The sequence below is a fragment of the Lissotriton helveticus genome, chromosome 5_1 (genome assembly GCF_964261635.1).
Source record: "Lissotriton helveticus chromosome 5_1, aLisHel1.1, whole genome shotgun sequence".
Taxonomy (NCBI): Eukaryota; Metazoa; Chordata; class Amphibia; order Caudata; family Salamandridae; genus Lissotriton; species Lissotriton helveticus.
The window spans coordinates 623,834,913-623,853,896 of NC_136065.1; the positions used below are offsets into that span (position 1 = coordinate 623,834,913).

The window sequence follows — 18,984 nt, forward strand, 5'->3', positions numbered from 1 at the left end:
AGAGAAAAGGACAAATCACTGTAACCAAGTGAAGATGAGCAGAGAGGAGTCATGAAAAAAAGCCGAATGTAAGTAAGGTACTTTAATGGTTGTTATAATGTGTATTCTTGTGTAGGTGCTTACACTAACCTCTACATCTATTCTCTGTGTGATCAGGAGTGTTCTGTTGCCATTGAGCGGCATGTTCAGACAGTAGACAGAGCTGGGAAGTTCTTGACTGATCAGAAAGAAAGATAGAGAGAGTGTGTGTGTGGGGGGTGTACCTATACCCGCTAGAACTTTACGTTACCTTCTGCTTATATTTACTGTTTGAAGATGTTACCTATTTATCTTAACAAGAAGTCTACAAAGCTGGTCCACAAATTGTTTCATGGTGTGCATTCTTTTCTAACCATTGGAAAGCTGAAGTAAAAAAGGAGAGCTTCTGAGGCGAGATCATGGAAAGAAATGATTGCAGAAAAGAGATGGATATTGGGAGAAATGGATCTGTCAGTAAAAACAGAGTAGTTAGCAGTATGAAGAACGAGATTAGAAGTGAGAAAGAGGTCACATTGGAAAGAGAAGCAACAAGTGAAACTATCACCCGGGAGAGATGACATATTTGAGCCAGACACCAGAATGAAAGGGAGTTCAGGGACGATAGAGACTTTTTTTTTTCACATCAGAGACTATAATTTATCATCCTGATTGGGCTGGAGGTCTGCATTCTTCTTGTCCAGCTCCGACCTCTCAAATTTTGAATCCACAAGTTTTTATCATGATCTGGTTTCATTTGTTTGCCAGGATGTTGTCTATCCATAGACGAATGCTTGCTACTTTGGTATAGACTCCGGATACTGTGTCGCACAGCTGTAGCCCCAGGACGTAATTCCTTGCAACTTCCCGTTGCATATGAAGGGTCCACCAATCTCCCTAGGGGAGAAAGAAGATACATCATGAGAAGGAGGATGACCAGAGAAAAAACGGAGAATCATGTATTGAGAGTGTCCTACCTTGCAGGTGTCCTTGTTCTCTACACCAGCGCATATCATGTTTGCAGTTATTGCCCCTCTGTACTTATTGTTGCATTGGGTCTGGTTTACTACAGGAATATCAACTCCTTGAAGCATCTCTGAAAGTGCAAATCCATTGGTCTTTGTTACGCCCATCCATAGGATGTGCATAGTGGTACAGTGAATTGTACCTCCCTGGTTCGGCAATGTGGCTAACTTCACAGCCACCGTCAGAACCACTTTAACATTGAGCTAAGGAGAGAAGAACCAGAATATAAGTATTTGAAGATAGTGCAAAAAGAAGTTTGCATAAAGACAACACTATTGTGTAGAATGGGGACTGCAGGAGTGTATATCAAGGGGCACCCCCCAGCATACAGCAGGGAGAACACTTGCATATGGCAAGGGACAAACATCAACGATTTGTACAGAATAAACAACAACACATAAGACACTTGGGGCCTCATTTATGAAAAGTGACGCATCGCTGCGTGAAAACAGCGATGCGTCACTTTTCACTGCGCTCTCCCTGCGACATGACTGATGCGTCATATTTATAATATGATGCATCATGTCGCAAGGAGTTACAGATACGTCAGTATTTCTGACGTATCTGTAGGCGCAAAAGTGACGCATTGCTGGAGTGTGTCACAAAAGTGACGCAACTCCAGCAATGTGTCCTTTCACATTGGGCAAGCCCCATGTGAAAGGGCCTGCGTCAGTCTTACGCCTGCTGTGAGGCAGGCGCAAGATTTTGACGCAACAGCATCCTAAAAGTGACGCAGTGAAATCTCATAGATTTCACTGCGTCACTATTACGAGGCTTTTTGCGGGTGAACGCCCCCTCTGCATACATTATACCTGACGCAGGTATAATGTAGCGCAGGGGTTTACAAAGTGACGCATCTGCTTAGATGCGTCACTTTGTAAATAGTGCGCATCAGGAGGCATGTTTTACGCCGCCGATGCGTCACAAAAAGTGACGCATCGGAAGCGCAAAACTCACGCAAGGCCTCATAAATGAGGCCCCGTAGGCACCAACGTATAGCATGAGGGTGAGTCAAATAATAGAGTATGAGAGAATCACCAACACACCTGGGATAAGTAAGAGATATAAAGGAGTACACACATATAGTTCTAGGTATACTCAGGCCCAGACAAATGTAATAAAGCTCATAAGCTAAAGCGTTGCTTCCTATCCTGATGGGGGCACAAATTATGCACCGAACCCTAAAAGACATACTGTGCTATACTGTGCCCTATGTTACATACCCCTATCCTTCCTGTTCTCACTAGGTCTTGAGCTGCCCATGAACTGCACCCTATGCAGAAATGTCACAGACACAGTACTGCAGTGCCAAACGTTTTTGCTGAGGATACATGTAACTGGTGCATGTTACATTCTCACTGGGACAAATATAAAAACTTCCTCCTGGGAGATGAATCCCAACCTGACATACCTAAAACAATTACAGATCATACACATATGCACTCAAAGTAGGAGTCTCACATAGAGAAGGTACTTGTTCCTTCACCTAGATTAGGTGGACACTGGGACTGGAGTTTATCATCTTGGGACCCTTTTCTTTTTTCCATGCTAGTCCATGCAGGTTATCCTGACTTTGAGCTAGCGATTTCTGGGTCGAGTACTTCTGCGGCTGTGGGTCTAACACGAGCATGAATTCTGCCTCCCTTAGGAGGGAACCAATTGAAATATGAGGGATCATTAATCTTCATATAGAATGTCATCTAGGCTATGTATCAGCCTTTATTCAGGCCTGCATCACACACCTACCAATGACTTGAAAAGGGACTGCCTAAAGCCCAATTGCAACTTGTTTTTATATAGTGCTTACAACCCCTCCTGAGCGTTGATGCGCTTTGCGGCGAGTATCATCCTACTCCAGAATTTAAGATTAAAGGTTAATAGTTAGTAGGTTAGTAATAAGTGAGGGGGTTCTTGATCATTCGTTGTGTTAGGTTTGTGCTCTTTATTGCCTGTCCGTTTAGTAAAGTTTAGAGTAGGAATAGAATGATGGTAAAGGATTTGAAAGGGTAAGTAGTGAGTTGGTTTTATAAGTAGGGGTCATATGCACTTGTTGGGTGGGGTGACATGGGTAGAAAAGGAGGGGGACGTTTAAGAATGATGTTTGGGAGTTCTTAGTCCTCAGAAAGGTTTGGAATCAGTCAGAGTGAGAAAGGAAGGTGCACATTTTGAAAGAAGCTTTTTTTCCAAATATAACAAAAAACTGAAATTAACTTATACATGCATATATCCACATGGCACTTCGTAAAGGTTTTAATGGCTGAAGAAATCCCTGTATGTAAAGACCCATATGTGCATAGAAACAGCAATATTTACATGGTCTGATGTGCGCATATACCTTGCTGTAAAGTATGCACATTTTTCATGACTTTTCTTAAAGTTTTAGTATTGGCCATTAACCCTTGAATATATGCAACTATATATAGATAGTGTCAGACTTTTATAAGATGGTATGAAATGCACATGTATCTTGTTGGGTAATATGCATTTTTCCCCTTATATTAATGTAGCTTCTTATGAAAGGAAGCCATTAGGATTTGGGTGTATTATATGGTATGGCTGTGCAGCCTTACCGTGGAATACACTCGCAACATCTGTCTTGCGTGTGGTAAGTTAGGACAACCTTAAGGTCAACACTGGGTAGCCATTGCTTTGAGCAGCAAAGCTTGCACAAAGGCACTTAGAGTAAAGCAGGGCTAACACCCTGAGGGGCTTCCAGTGAAGGGAGGTACCACCTAGCCCTGCAGCAGACTGCTATTGTTCTCAAGCCGGGAACTTGTTTACATTACCCCCAGGCAAGCAGAATGCTTGTTGTTGGTCAGTACCCGTGTGAGGCAACTGGACAACTGGGTCACAGAGTGGCAACTTTCTAAAAGTTGCATTTCTTTAATAGTGACATTAAAACTTGTCCTGGGTAATAGGTTAGGTTTAATGCCACAATTAATTTAATACTTTACAGTACTCATCTAGGTAGTCCCATCTAGAAGTTAGCCAGGCTGAGGGGGTCAGCCAGTAACACTATGTTAGCCAATGGGGCTACTATCCTTTTCACAGCAAAACAACAATTTAGAAGTGTTGCTGTTAAGCCATATGTAAAATACATCTCCTACTTAATTATATTCAGCTCTCTGCCCTAGGGTCTATAGACCTTCCTTAGGGGAGACTTACATATATTGTTAATGGAAGTGGGGGCTTTGCCATTAGTTTAAATGGCAAAGTCGAATTATGAATGTTAACTAGCCTTCCAGTCTGCAGTGTCAGGCTGGGAGACATTTTGTACATTGTCACACACAGGGTGACAAAATCAGTGCTGCAGCCCTGGGGGGACACTCTGCCTTACATTCCCGAGGTACCCTGGGTACCATATACTATGGACTTTTAAGTAAGTCAGTCCTTGCCAATTGGGGATAGCCAATTTGACATATACTTTGCAATGGGTTAGGACACTGGCACTCGGGTCTAATTGGAAGGCCTCAGTGCATGCTTAGAGTAGAAAGACCAACAGCTAGTAGTCCAACTAGGGGCCAAAGAAGGGCAAAACCTGCAAAAAGCCTTTTGTTTACAAAACCCTTTTCCAAGCTGACATGTACAGAAGAACTCAACCCACGGTTGCTGAGTTTTTCAGACTGTTCAGTGAGGAAGAATGCAGGGAAATTGGTTGACCTATTTCAAGGCCTTCTCAACCTCACATCCTTCTGTGAGGGTCAGTCCCTCTGGGAAACTGACCAACCTCAACTAGTACAGGGCCCAACCTAAACTGGACCTTAACTGGGACTGTGTTTTGACCATCCTTATCTCTCACCTCTGTTTGGGGCTGTGTGGTGCCTACCTCCTCTAACCCTACCTTTAGCTAGGGCATTACCTATCTGACCCAAATAGGGTACCCAACATTTCAGTAACCCACCTTGAACAACAGGGTCTGTAGTACTGAAAATTCTGGACTCGTGTAATGTGTCTGCACTCGAGAATAAAACTTAATCGTAAATGGACGAATTTAGTGCCAAAAGACCGAGAATGACGACTACGTCCTGTACAGGTATTTTCAGCATATTCAAGTGACGATTTCACTTTGAAATCGCCACTCTCATTCAGAACCCTCGGCTTCCATTTTGTGTATGGCAGCCATTTTGTAAGTTGCCCTTTACATAGGCTTATAAACCAGCTGGATTCGACCCCAGAAGGACACGTACACCTTGATCGACTTTTCCTTGACCTATGCCAGTTGGAACCATTGCCCCAGGCCGGACCTGTTAGGTCAGTTCCTCTCCAGTGGCCAAGCAAGATAGCATCAGGGCTCAGCCGGCCATAAACCTCCTCATTGCGCACACACCTGCCGTATCTTGCTCACATCTGTCTTTACTCTTTTGCTTCACTTACTTTATGATGGGGAGGTGCCTGTTTTATTGGGGGTCCACCGATATCTGATGAAATGTTGGGCCTTGCCAGGTGATTTGTTATGGGCAGCACGACGTGAAATATGTACATGTCATCATGACTCTGCTTTTCTTTTGTAAACCAATAACTGTAAATGACATACTACAAATTCGAAGAATGTTTGCCTGAAGCTGAATATTCTGTATAAAGAGAGAAGCCCGACTTTGTAAATTCGAGCAGTCTCCTGAGAATATACTTCCCCGTGTTGTACTTCTAGGACACTTGTTACCTTGGTTGCAGCCAATAAACTAATCTTTGACTTCACCTAGAAGACTCTGAGTTTCTGTGGTCTGAATCAGGAAAAGGACTCGAGGTCTTTGGGTGTGTATTCCCTGACACCGCTGGGTTACCGGTTAAGTACCGGTTCTGAAAAACCCAGTACCTCAGGTCAGGGTGCCTACTTTACATCTTGTCACAAGGTCTGTCTCCCACGCCATAAAGGCAAGCACCCAACAGAGGCTACTGACCACTGTCAGTGTCTATAACCACATCCTGAGCTCTCGACTGACAAGTGGATGGGATACTGTGGGTTCTTGGAGCCTCTCTAACTTTTCAGAGTGGGGAATTATCATCTTATGTGACAGACGTCCTTCTTCCACCCCTCCATATGTCAGTTCTCCTGGTTCTGAACACTTGCCTGACTCTCCAGGATCTCCTGGAGTTCAAGAGAGGACTTGCCATTGCCAACTTTGCTGTTCTCCCTTACTGGGATAGACGGCCCTTGGCTCCCTCTGTATCTTGTGAAGAGTAGCCTTCCTTTCCTAATTTTACATCTTCTGGGTTAAGACCAACCTCTGGGAGGTCAATGCCTAGGATGCATTCTAGGGGGAGGTCAGGAATGACTACCACCCTATGCCAAAGTTGGTTATCTGTTGAAACCAGCACTGTCTGGTTGGCTGAAGGGATGCTCCCAGCCAGGCAGAACCTACTGCTTTCATCAAGGGCGGGTGATTACACTTGCTATATAACCTGTGCTCACCCTTAGGTAGTTTGGCTCTGAGCAGACAGGCTTGCCCCAGAGGCAATGTGTAAAGCAAAGGCACAGCAGTCACACGCGATAAATAGAGAGTCACAAAAAAGACTTCACACAGGATGTATGTAAATAATGTTTAAATTCAACACACATATTCAAGTAGTAGCAGTACTAGGCCCACTCGTATCGTTATATCAATAGTATGCACACTTTTGAGAATTCCTAATCTAAACCCCCCCAATAGAGAGAGCACCCTTATGCAGTGTGACACGCTATCCACTCCAGGCCCACTCTCGCATGACTGAAAATAAAGTCCTGCACAGTTATTGGGGACACCCCGGATCACAACAATATAAAAGATATGTACATACATGAAACAAGAACACTTTTTAGCAGCTCCACGGGCTGGAGCCACGTAGGTAAACTCAATGTCATTGCACTTTCGGCATTAAATCAACGTATTACAGGAGCAATAGAGACCAGTATCAAGAATCACAGGCGGCCTGGAGACTATCACTCCTTCTCACACACTCGGCACCGTTACACAATGTGACAGGTACCAGCCCAGGATTATACACACATACGCACTGAGTACCCTAATGTGGTGCTAATGGTACCCAGCAAGTCAGTGGATCACATCCTGCAGACGCTGTGGCCCCAGCCTCCCTCCACCCTCTGGTTCACCCCAATTGTCCTATACCTCCGGGTGGAAGATAACCAGCCCACCTCCAGGATACTAGGCCACACACGGCTAAAGTTACACTTAGTCTGGGTCCTCGGGAAGCAGGTGGGGACATGTAGCAAGTTTTAATAAGGAGGTAGGTGTAAACAAGGGAAGGTTAGCAGCCACTAAGGAAGTTCACCTCCCCATTGGTAGAACTGTCTTCCTTCTCCCCTACCCAAGGGTGGGTTGACTCTATTTCCTCTTTTTTTCCACAATAAAATCAAAACTATCTATTCTTCCTTCCCTCATTAGGACTCGGTTCTTCATCATTCTATCAATGTCATGCCCTTGACGTCAGTACCCACGACGTCTTCATCCTTGGTAATACCCAATGTCCCCTCACTGAATGAATTTGAACCCATTGCACTACCGAAGTATTGGAAGGCCTGATTAAGATCAAATCCGGCTCCCCAGCTGACCCTTTTCCTCCCCGAGCCTGTACTAAGATCATGCCCCTATTTGTAGAGGCCTTAACCCAAATTTTCAATATGTCGCTAAAACAAGCCAAGGTTCCAACGAGATGGAAACAGGCTCAAATTAAGTCCGTTCTTAAGAAACCTTTGGCCAACCCTAATCTACCGACCAACTATCACCCTATTTCTCTGTTACCCTATTTTGGGAAAGTATTAGAACATCTAGTTAATAAACAACTCACCGCCCACCTGGAGAAACACGGTCTCCTCGACCCCTCACAGTCTGGCTTTCGGGCTGCCCATAGTACGGAGACTGCCATCGTTGAGATTGTTGACAAAATCAGGTTAACTTTGGAAAAAAGGGAATCAGTTGTTCTGGTTCTCCTAGATTTGTCTGCCACCTTTGATACCATCTCCCACAGTATATTGAAACACCGACTCTGGGAGGTGGGAATCAGAGGGACTGCCTTTGACTGGTTTGAGAGCTATTTGGCAGACAGATTCACCTCTGTTGCAGTGAATACCATAACCTCATGTAGTCTTCCAGTGACCGTTGGGGTCCCACAGGGTTCAAAACTGAGCCCCATGTTGTTTAATCTCTACCTAACCCCTTTAGCGGCTATCATCAGATCATATGGCTTTGAGACCGTGTCTTACGCCGACGACACTCAATTACTCGTCACTTGTTACTCTGACTACGTCTGCAGTCGATCTTGCTTTAAGAGCTGTTTGATCCAAATAAATGAATGGATGAGTGCAAACAAGCTACAACTAAACAGCAGTAAGTCCGACATCATCTTGTTCGGAAGAGCTGAGGACTTCTGGTCACATGATTGGTGGCCTTCGGAATTAGGAACGTGTCCCTCCCCCGAGTCTTCAGTACGAAACCTTGGCATCACCACTGACAGCTCTCTGTCTATGAAATACCATATTGATCAGGTTTTAGGGGTATGTTACGGTATCATGCGCAATCTCTGCAAGATTTTCAAGTGGCTACCCAGTGAGGCAAGGAAACCGTTGGTGCAGGGCCTTATCATCAGTCGCTTGGGCTACAGAAATGCCCTGTTCACCTCCCTGAATGAAGATCTGCTTTCCAATCTCCAGATTCTTCAGAACACTGCAGCAAGGCTTGTCCTCAATCTTCCCCGTAGATCTTCATCCACTTTGAATCTACGGACTCTTCACTGGCTTCCGATCTGACAGAGATGCCATTTTAAAATCTTAAGTCTTGCCCACAAAACAATGTATGATGCCGGCCCTTACTATTTAAAAAACAAACTTAAATTGTATATACCGGGAAGATCATTAAGATCAGGCTCTAAATTCCTCCTTGCTCAGCCCCGCATTTGAACTTTGCACAATGGAGGACGCTCCTTTTCATACCTTGCCCCCATGTTGTGGAATAAACTACCCGTACATATCTCATCTATAAATGATCACAAATGTTTTCGCAAACAACTTAAAACCTGGCTTTTCCCTCCAACTACCAATTAGTCTCGGATTGTTGTCTGTCCTATCATTCTTTTGCTGCTAGTGCCATGAGACCTCACGGTGAGTTGTGCGCTATACAAGAATGTCTGACATTTGACATTGACTCACAGGTCTCAAAACACTATAGACTCACGCAGTCTCTTGACACTGTTCAAACTAACTTAGAAGTGTTTATTCAACCCAGTCAATATCTCTCTCACTAGTACATGGTGCCAAGTTGTCTTCAGAAGGGACCATGTGTGGAGAGGGCAGTTGGTCCACTTTGATAACGGTCAAAAAGGGAACAACTGATGAAATGCCAGTAATACAGGGGAGCCTCTCGATAGGTTTGTGTCCCGGCAATTCGGGCGCAGCATCTGGTGCGTATTGGTATGAGTCGCACCAGACACTTCAGGTTTCAAACATGAAGACTTGCAAATTACGTATCTCCATGTAAATGAGACACAATGGCCAGTGCATGTTGGAATGGGTTGCACCAGGCAATTCCAATAACACAATGAAGAGTTGAAATTTCCTTACGTCCCTGGAAAGAAGGCACCATGTCTCGTGCACAATGTTACAGATTGCACCAGACCAGTCCAGTCACACACACGCAAGTGCAAGTTCAGCAAACCCACATGAGTAGAAGGAGGCATTACTACATGTACACCCCCACCTCCGAGGGTCGCAACCTGTGAATTGCACACTGTACTCAATGAGCATGCAGTCTGCATGTCACACTAGAAAGATGCACCACAATCAATAAAACAGGTCATGTGGGGTCCCACAACCAGTAAATATGCTCACTACTAACTAGACGGCTATGAGTGTCAGGGACCCTGAAGTACAGGAACCACACACCTTAGATGCAGAGATTTCTAGGTATCCACGCTAGACAAACCGGTCTCCAGATACAAGTCTTAGTTCCATGCTCAGAGTGTGCTGTTGGTATTCAGAAAATGATGTGGGTACTTGGGAGGGCACCTTTCTCCAGATGTCACAGCTAGAGGTGGGTTGAGTTTTAACTAAGCATGGGCTAAAAATTCGTTCCGCTCGTGGAATTTGCGGATTTTCCGCGATTTCTCGATCCGCGAATCTCGTGAAATCGCGGTAAAATCCACGAATCAGCGGGGACGAATTTTCAGCCAAGCACTTACAGGGTTACAGCAGCAGGTGCAAAAGTTGAAGATAATTTTTTATAACCTTTTACAAAAGGGTTACAAAGAAATTAACTTCAACTTGGGCACCTGCTGCTGTAAGCCTGCAAGTGCTTCCTGGCGCCTCGTTGCCTACTTGCAACTATTCTCTGACCCTGCTCTGACCCTTGAAGCAAGGTCAGAGAATAGTTACAAGTAGGCAATGAGGCGCCTGTCACGAAAATTAAACCTCAACAGGAAGCACTGACAGATATAAAAACAAGCATTTGCAATGCAATAGGTCTCGCATTAGGAAAGTTTGAGCTAATGGTCTTGTAAATCACAATTTTTTTTATTTATGTGTTGGTTTTGAAAATAGCTAAATTAATAGCTTTGTCATTTACAATGCCAATAGTTATAACTTTCGCAAATGTGACACCTATAGCATTTGTAATGCAACATGTTTTGTATTTACGTGACTTAGCCGTATTGATATTACAAATTACAATGGCTTTTAATTGTTTTAAATAATTAATACTTAAATAAAAGTGATTTTAATTTATAATGGCAATAGCTTAAACTTTTGTAAATAACTTTTGTGAAGATTATATTCAGTGTATTTTATTGTGACGAAAATCCAAGAACAGAAGTGAAATATTAACATCTTTTTGTGACATTTGTAATAAAGTTTGAAACATTGAGAGAACATATTTGAACCAGTTGTTGTTGAATGGTTGCGCAGATTGATGCTGGGGTGGCGCTGATTGATAATGTGGTGGCGCTGAGTGATAATGTGGTGGCGCTGAGTGATGCTGTGGTGGCGCTGAGTGGTGCTGTGGTGGCGCTGAGTGGAGCTGTGGTGGTGCCGAGTGGTGCTGTGGTGGCGCTGAGTGATGCTGTTGTGGCGCTGAGTGATGCTGTGGTGGCGCTAAGTGGTGCTGTGGTGGTACTGAGTGGTGCTGTGGTGGTGCTGAGTGATGCTGTGGTGGTGCTGAGTGATGCTGTGGTGGTGCTGAGTGGTGCTGTGGTGGTGCTGAGTGATAATGTGGTGGTGCTGAGTGATGCTGTGGTGGTGCTGAGTGATGCTGTGGTGGCACTGAGTGGTGCTGTGGTGGTGCTGAGTGATGCTGTGCTGGTGCTGAGTGATGCTGTGGTGGTGCTGAGTGATGCTGTGGTGGTGCTGAGTGGTGCTGTGGTGGTGCTGAGTGATAATGTGGTGGTGCTGAGTGATAATGTGGTGGTGCTGAGTGATGCTGGGGTAGCCCTCAGTGATGATGTGTTGATGCAGAGGGCAGAAAGTCAAAAAAGCAGTCTAACAAAGGGCAGAAGGGCAGAAAAACAAGGGAATAACAGAGGGCAGAAGGGCACAAAAAACGAGTCTAACAGGGGGCAGAAGGGCACAAAAACAAGGGAATAACAGAGGGCAGAAGGGCACAAAAAACGAGTCTAACAGAGGGCAGAAGGGCAGAAAAACAAGGGAAAAATGAGTCTAACAGAGGGCACAAGGGCACAAAAAACGAGTCTAACAGGGGGCAGAAGGGCAGAAAAACAAGGGAAAAACAAGTCTAACAGAGGGCAGAAGGGCACAAAAAACGAGTCTAACAGGGGGCAGAATGAATCCCGCCCTGCGCGTTTGTCCACGAAGATGCCATCTTTTTGTGCAATACCTCTACTCAACTGGAGTACTTTCTACTGTCTAATCAGTAAGTGCTCCCTCGTTGGCTAAATGTATAGGGGCAGATTTACAATAACTGGCGCATCCCCAGGGACGGCCAGTTATTGTGCGCCGCAGCTCCGCCACCCATGGTGCACCGCATTTACAATGCGGCGCACCATGTGGCAAAAACGGCACAGATGCGTCACGCATCTGTGCCGTAAAAGCAGCGCATTGCTGGAGCTGCGTCGCGCTTGCGACGCAGCTCCAGCAATGCTCTGGGGGGGCCCTATCTCCCCAATGCTGCATCAAGCCTTGCGCCTGCTTCAAGCAGGCGCAGGGTTTTGACGCAGCTTTGGCCTACAAGTGAGTGAGTGAAATCTTGTAGATTTCCTGCGCAGGAACGCCCTCCCCTGCGCCGGAACGCCTCCTGATGGCGCAGGGCTTTACAACGTGACACATTTCTCAGATGCGTCACGTTGTTAATACCCAGCACCATGGCGCATCTTTTGTGCTGCCGCTGCGTCACAAAAGGTCTCGGTAGAGGGTGGCAGTGGTGAACCAGAGGGTGACAGTGCTGAACCAGAGGGTGGCAGGGGTGAACCAGAGGGTGGCAGGGGTGAACCAGAGGGTGGCAGTGGTGAACCAGAGGGTGGCAGTGGTGAACCAGAGGGTGGCAGGGGTGAACCAGAGGGTGGCAGTGGTGAACCAGAGGGTGGCAGTGGTGAACCAGAGAGTGGCAGTGGTGAAACAGAGGGTGGCAGTGCTGAACCAGAGGGTGACAGTGGTTAACCAGAGGGTGGCAGTGGTGAACCAGAGGGTGCTGTAATGAACCAGAGGGTGGCAGGGGTGAACCAGAGGGTGGCAGGGGTGAACCAGAGGGTGGCAGTGGTGAACCAGAGGGTGGCAGTGCTGAACCCGAGGGTGGCAGTGGTGAACCAGAGGGTGGCAGTGGTGAACCAGAGGGTGGCAGTGGTGAACCAGAGGGTGCCAGTGGTGAACCAGAGGGTGACAGTGCTAAACCAGAGGGTGGCAGGGGTGAACCAGAGAGTGGCAGAGGTGAACCAGAGGGTGGCAGGGGTGAACCAGAGGGTGGCAGGGGTGAACCAGAGGGTGGCAGTGGTGAACCAGAGGGTGCTGTGCCCATACACGACCGTATGGGTAACTTCGCCATGCAAGCGGCCCGCGAACACACAAAAAGCCCCGCGAACACGCAAAAAACCCCACAAACACGCAAAAAAACAAAAATCCGCAAATTCGCACGAATTCGCAGATCTTGCGGATTGCGAATTCGATTTCGCACGAATTCGCGGAACGCGAATTCGCAAATTTCACCCATACTTAGTTTTAACTCCCACTTTAGGGTTCTGGGGTTCTAAGGGAACCTCTTCGGCAGGTTTACTACCCGCTCCTTTCCCTTAAGTGGGCCTGACTCCCCCTTCGTGGAATCACCTCCTGGATCTTCTTGGGTACTCTTGTCCTAACCCACTCATCAGCTCTCTTAGCCAACACTATACGGCTAGGGAGTGTTGAATCTATGATATACTTGTGTAACTTCTCTGAGGTACAATTTGTGAGTATGTGCTCCTTTACCGCCAAATTGTAGAGCCCCTCATAGGTATCTACCTTGTAATCCTTGTTCCAGTCTTCCAGTGAATCACAGAGACATCTACAAAGTCCAACCTTATCTGTGTTGACCCCTTATGTGTGTTCCTTAACTTCAGTCTTTACTGCTTTGGAGTGAGGTAAAATAGCTCAATGAGGTTCCCCTCCATGTGGATGTATGGCTCTGCCACCTCATCCTCAAGTGCCAGCAGCCTATCTCTCCCTACTGTTAGGATCAGTTACCACAATAAGGACCCCATTCCAATGTTGAATACCCACCCTTCACATCCTACGAGCTCTATCCTAGGATGCCAGCCATTTGCCTGTCATCCCCTTCTACAAACCTAGAAACTATGTCCTTGGGCAACCTGGTAATATAGGCAACACCTGTATGCACCTCTTGCTGCCACCATGTCCTTTTGGTTTTAGCCCCAACTTAATCCTCAAGGGCCAATCTAATTTCTTCCAGAGCAAGCTGCATCTCCTCAATCTGTAGGAACCTGATCTGGGCATCCAGATCCTTGGTTCTCCTTCCAAAAGTAAACTCTTCTTACTCCCAAATGTGGATCCAGGCATTGGTTGAATTGTGAAGACCACACTCTTATTGTCCCCCTCAGTTATCGAAAGATCTCTGCCATATTCTTTATCACCAGTGTAGGGGGTGATTCCATCTGCCAGTTGGGGATGGGCCTCCTTGCCTCCTTCCCAGCTCTAAGAGCTTTTTCAAGGTCGTCCTTTTTGGGTGTGATTCCTGGGCTGGTTTTCCTACTCCTGCACAGCACCCTTAACACATTGATTTTTAGTGTGGGCATGGTGGCCAAGTCAAGTTGCATGTTCTCCATCTTTAAGGAGTTGCAAAACGTTTTTCTACTTTAATGAGGACTGATTGTCAAATTCTTATCCTCAGAACAACAGTCCCTTGGATCTACTGAACTTGGTAGCTTTTGAAACGTTTTGCTCAATTTAAACTTGACAGGTCCGTTTGGTGGTTGCTAACTTACTAATTGTCTGGTACAGCTAAACACAAGTCTGGATCCCACCGTTAGGCACCAATGTGAAGATTGGGGTGTAATATATGGTATGGCTGCGCAGCCTTACTGTGGAATACACTCCCAAAAACAGTTTGAGTCCAGTCAAGCTCATCTGGACCGCCTTAAGCTCAACCCTAGGTAGCAATTGCTTTGAGCAGGAAGGCTTGCACAAAAGAGTTTAGTCTAAAACATTTAACAGTACCAAACAGCGAAATAAGAAAGCAACGCAACACGAAAGAAACACAACACCAAATTAAACAAATAGATTATATTTTATGAATTTTTAGACGCATTGGTTAGAAAAATCCACCAGAGTGTTCCACAAAAATAGATTTCTAAAGGTTTTATCACTTTTTAATTCAGCCACAAACAAGCATTGGTCTATTTAAAGTTTGCAATTTTTTAAAAAAATTTGTAAAAGTTAGTTTGGCTACTTTGGCCTGGTTTGGGTGACCAAACCCAACAGGGAGAAGATATGACACCCAATGAGGTGGATTTGGACAGTTATATGACCTTCAGAGTATGTTCCAGTCCAGTTCCAAGCTTTACCAGTCAACCTCTATAGACGTTAATGGAGTGGTCTTGATGCTGAGGATACAGGATGAAAAGATGCTCACAGATGTTCCGTTTGTTGTGTGGCCAATGGGGGTGCCTTTGTAGTGATTCCTTGGTCCACAGCTCTTGTGATGTGACTTTGGCCCCAGAGATTGGAGTCCCTCTTTGTCCTCTTTTGGATGTTTGAAGGGCTGCTGTGGCTGGGTTACTGGTCTCCCTCTACAGCAGTCACAACAAAATCTTTGGGTGGGTTCTAGTGTCCCTCTTGAACAACCAATCCTGACTCTGATAATACTCCTGGGTCTGACTGACTCGGGTGCAACTTTTGACTGTCGAGAATCAATATCTTGGGGCACCCAGTGGTAGTTAGCACGGATACCTCTGAAGTGGCTACCAACTTGCCAGTTTGGGCTTTTTCAGCTTTAATGTCCCTGGTGCTATTCCAGGGGGCAGGCTAACTAATCTGTAGTCACTGCTTCAGTCTGGGGCAGAGGATGACTTCCCCTGAGCCAGGAGCCCCATGTACAGCCCTAATTTTACTTGCCCAAGGTGCAGCAGGTGCAGTCCAGCAGGCAATGCAGCTTCTCTTTGTGTAGTCCAGGGGGCAGCAGAGCAGTCTATCTTCAGTCCGTGTACCAGGTCTGACGTGTTCTGAAGTGGAGAGTGCCAACTGTGCCATATTTATTCTCAGAAAGTGCCCTAGGGGGACAATGTGGTCACTAACAAGTAAGCTGCCAGGTTACCTCCATCTTGGTGACAACTTTCCAGCTATGTGTGGCCTCTAGCAACCCCAGGGTACGCTATTATGTCCCCTATCCGGATGTTGGGACGCGTTCTCAGATGTTCGGAGCGTGGTAGCCCACCCTAGAGGTGTGGGTACCTTAGGGCTTCACATGCCCATGAGAAAACCTGTTTGGGCACTGGTTTTCCTCTCTGTCTCTGATTCCAGCCTGTCTACCGGAATAAATGGCAGCCCCCAAGAGTGTGAATGCCATCTTCCCACAAAGGCGGGTTTGCCTTTGAAGTTCGCCTTTAGGGCTACCACCCTGAGTGGTTTCCTGTGATGTGAAGGTAACACCTCACCCTGTAGCAGGCTGGTTTTTTTCCTAAGCCAGAGAGTCATTCACACTATCTCCTGGGCAGACAGAATTCTGTCTGTTGGTTAGGGCCCGTGCAGGACTACTAGACAACTGGGTCACAGAGTGGCAACTTTCTAAAAGTTGCATTGCTGTAGTAGTGACATGAAATTCGTCATGACAATCAGGGTAAGTTTAATGCCATAATTAATTTGATAACTTATAGTACCAGTTAATAGCTAGGGAGTCCCATTCAGAAGTTAACTTGGCTGAGGGGTCAGCTGGTAACCCTGTGTTCGTCTATGTCTTTTTGCTTTCTGACCTCCCGGTTTTGACTCTGTTTTTGCTGGTTTAGTGTCTCTATGCACTTTCTCACTGCTGTTCAGTGTTAAAGTGCTGGTGCTCCTTTTGTAAATTGTTATTATAGTTTGGTGTTTCAATGATTGCATATTTTATTTACTGGTAATCCCCTAGTAAAGTGCACTGCATATGCCAGGCCCTGTAAATTAAATGCCCCTAGTTGCCCTGCAGCACTGATTGTGCCATGAACATGGGTAGCCCTGAAAAGGTATCTCAGACCTCCCATTTCAGGGACTGCACGCAGTTTGCAACTGCCAAGTCAACCTGGCCACCGCCTCTGAGCTAAGTCTGACTGCTCATGCCAAGCTACCAATGAGGTGAGTCGGGGGTTATTTTAGGACTGTAACTTCCTTACCCTGACTAGGAAGAAGGGTCCCTACTTGGACAAAGCGGCAAACCATTGCCAATTAGGGATCCTCATTTCTAACATTGGTTGTCACTCAGCAGTGAGGATAAGACTTGTGTTTGCACTTGACTTACAGTGATTGGTGTGCACTACTACCATATTGCAGGCCATTACATACCACCTACTGGTTCTTTTTCTTTTCAGCCTATTTTTGATCTTGCCAGTTTGAACTTGCTGCTTCATCATGCCTGAACCAAGAGCATCATCTGTTGCATCCTTGGAAGTGGCCATTGAGGAGGATAGGTTGGAATCCAACAATGTGAAATAGTTGAAGGCTCTTTGCAAAAACCTACAGGTTCAAGTCAGAATCCTCACCAGGAAGGATGAGCTACAAAAGGCATTGAGGGCCCAGGTAGTAGCCAGACATACCAGTGGGAAGTCTGGAGATCTCAGTGGGGAGGCAGAGGAGCCTATTCCTAGGATGGATGTGCTTTTGGGAGCGGGTAACCCTCCAGGCCAGGCAGCAGCAGCTTGTACCCAGAAGAGCTGGAGGACAGGCAGGAAGCAAGGAAGTTTTGAATTGGAAAATCTCCGGATGGAGAATGAAAGGGAAGACAAAAGAATAGCCTTGGAGGAAAGGAAGATGATCTTAGATCATGAACCTAGTCTTAAAGAGCTGGAGCAAAGGAATAGGCCCAGCTCAGATAGTTACAAATAAAGGATAAACCACAAACAAGCCGCTAGGACCTGGGTAATTGACAGTACAGTAAGAAGTGGTCCCAGTAGGGTAACTTTAGCGAAAGCAAACAATTAAAAGAAGAAGATAAATTCCCTTTGGTAATCAAATAAAATAATTTTTCAACCACTCATCTCAAATACACCACAAACAATTTAGGCCAATCATACAAAAAACCCATATACCTATATTTGCAATGCCACAAGACAACCACTGACTAATAATGGAATGACACCTATTTTTATTAACAAAATGTTGGAACCATTAAAAATGTGTTCACCATACAGAATTAATAAATCTTTATATAAAACACATATAACATTATACAACTTTATGTATTACATAGACAGCATATCAATTAAGAGGGAGTTGCAAAAATTCATCAAGTATCAAAACAAATATTATATCACATATATAAATCCTACAAATAGTACATACACTATACCCACATATTAAAAACAATTAAAAGTGCATAGTCTAAAAGAAAGATAAAAACCAAAGAAGAAGAGAGACAGACAGACAGCAATTATGACAGTACACTTATTAGTGGTTTGTGGACTAAACCAGGTAAAAAAAACCTCTATAATGCCAGGCATGTATGCAGTCCAAGTGTTTTTATCACAATGACTGGCCGGTACACTGGATTTAGTTTATTCCAAGCGTTGATGCGTTTCGGTGGTGTTCGCAGAGTAGTGGCCACCTTTATCAAGCCACATATAATGTGCCTCTCCTTTTAGAATCTTCAAGTACCCAAGTAACTATGGTGGGTATCCTACAGGCATGAATGATCCTTATAGGGAAATGGGTCGACTGTTTACTCTAGGGGTACCATCATTCCAATTAAAATATACCATTGTGAGTGTTCTATTCAATTGTGCCCAAGGTTTTCAGGTCAATCTGGTTACGCTGTCCCTCCTTAGGATTGGATAATCAAGGATCTCGAACCGCGGGACCAACAATCTCCTGAAGGCATTTGGATCCTATAGTGTTTTCCAGTCCTTCGGCATCCGATCTGCTAGTATTCAGAAAAGCCTGCAGAGACCGTCCCCTGCAAGTGCTATGCATGTGAGCAGGTGAGTTACTTGAAGGGGGGCTCCAAGTGTACCAAGAGGGCACAGCCACCGACTGGTGGGCAGACCAAGGTGTTGGCTAGTGTAGCACTTGGGGATGAGGGGTGCCCACAGGAGGGTGGGGATCCTGCAGAAATTACCCTTGTCTCACCAGGGGACAGTGAGATGGTCTCAGGAACCCAGGTGCTTGCTAACACTAAGAAATACAGTGCCTGGGTGACCATCAATGGGGAGAGGGTAGAGTCTCTCAGAGATACTGTAGCCAGTGTGACCTCAGTCCGGTGTCATCAGATCTCTGAGAAGCAAGTAGTCCCAGGGGCATTCCACCAAGTACTTGCTGTGGACAAGGACAACTCCGAGTGG

General features: G+C 45.7%; 1 protein-coding gene and 1 pseudogene across 2 annotated transcripts in view; both read right to left on the reverse strand.

Moving 5' to 3' along the window:
* The window catches only part of LOC144752525 (trypsin-3-like), a 149,157-nt gene extending 148,974 nt beyond the window's left edge, over nucleotides 1-183 (reverse strand). The window contains exon 1 of the mRNA XM_078640426.1: nucleotides 130-183. Coding sequence (XP_078496552.1) covers nucleotides 130-183 — 54 coding nt within the window. The remainder of the gene's footprint in view (nucleotides 1-129) is intronic.
* LOC144752526 (trypsin-like) overlaps nucleotides 7-18,984 on the reverse strand; it is a 77,030-nt pseudogene continuing 58,052 nt past the window's right edge. The window contains exons 6-7 of the transcript XR_013594123.1: nucleotides 992-1,244; nucleotides 7-913 (exon numbers count right to left, since the gene is read on the reverse strand). The product of XR_013594123.1 is annotated as a trypsin-like (transcript). The remainder of the gene's footprint in view (nucleotides 914-991; nucleotides 1,245-18,984) is intronic.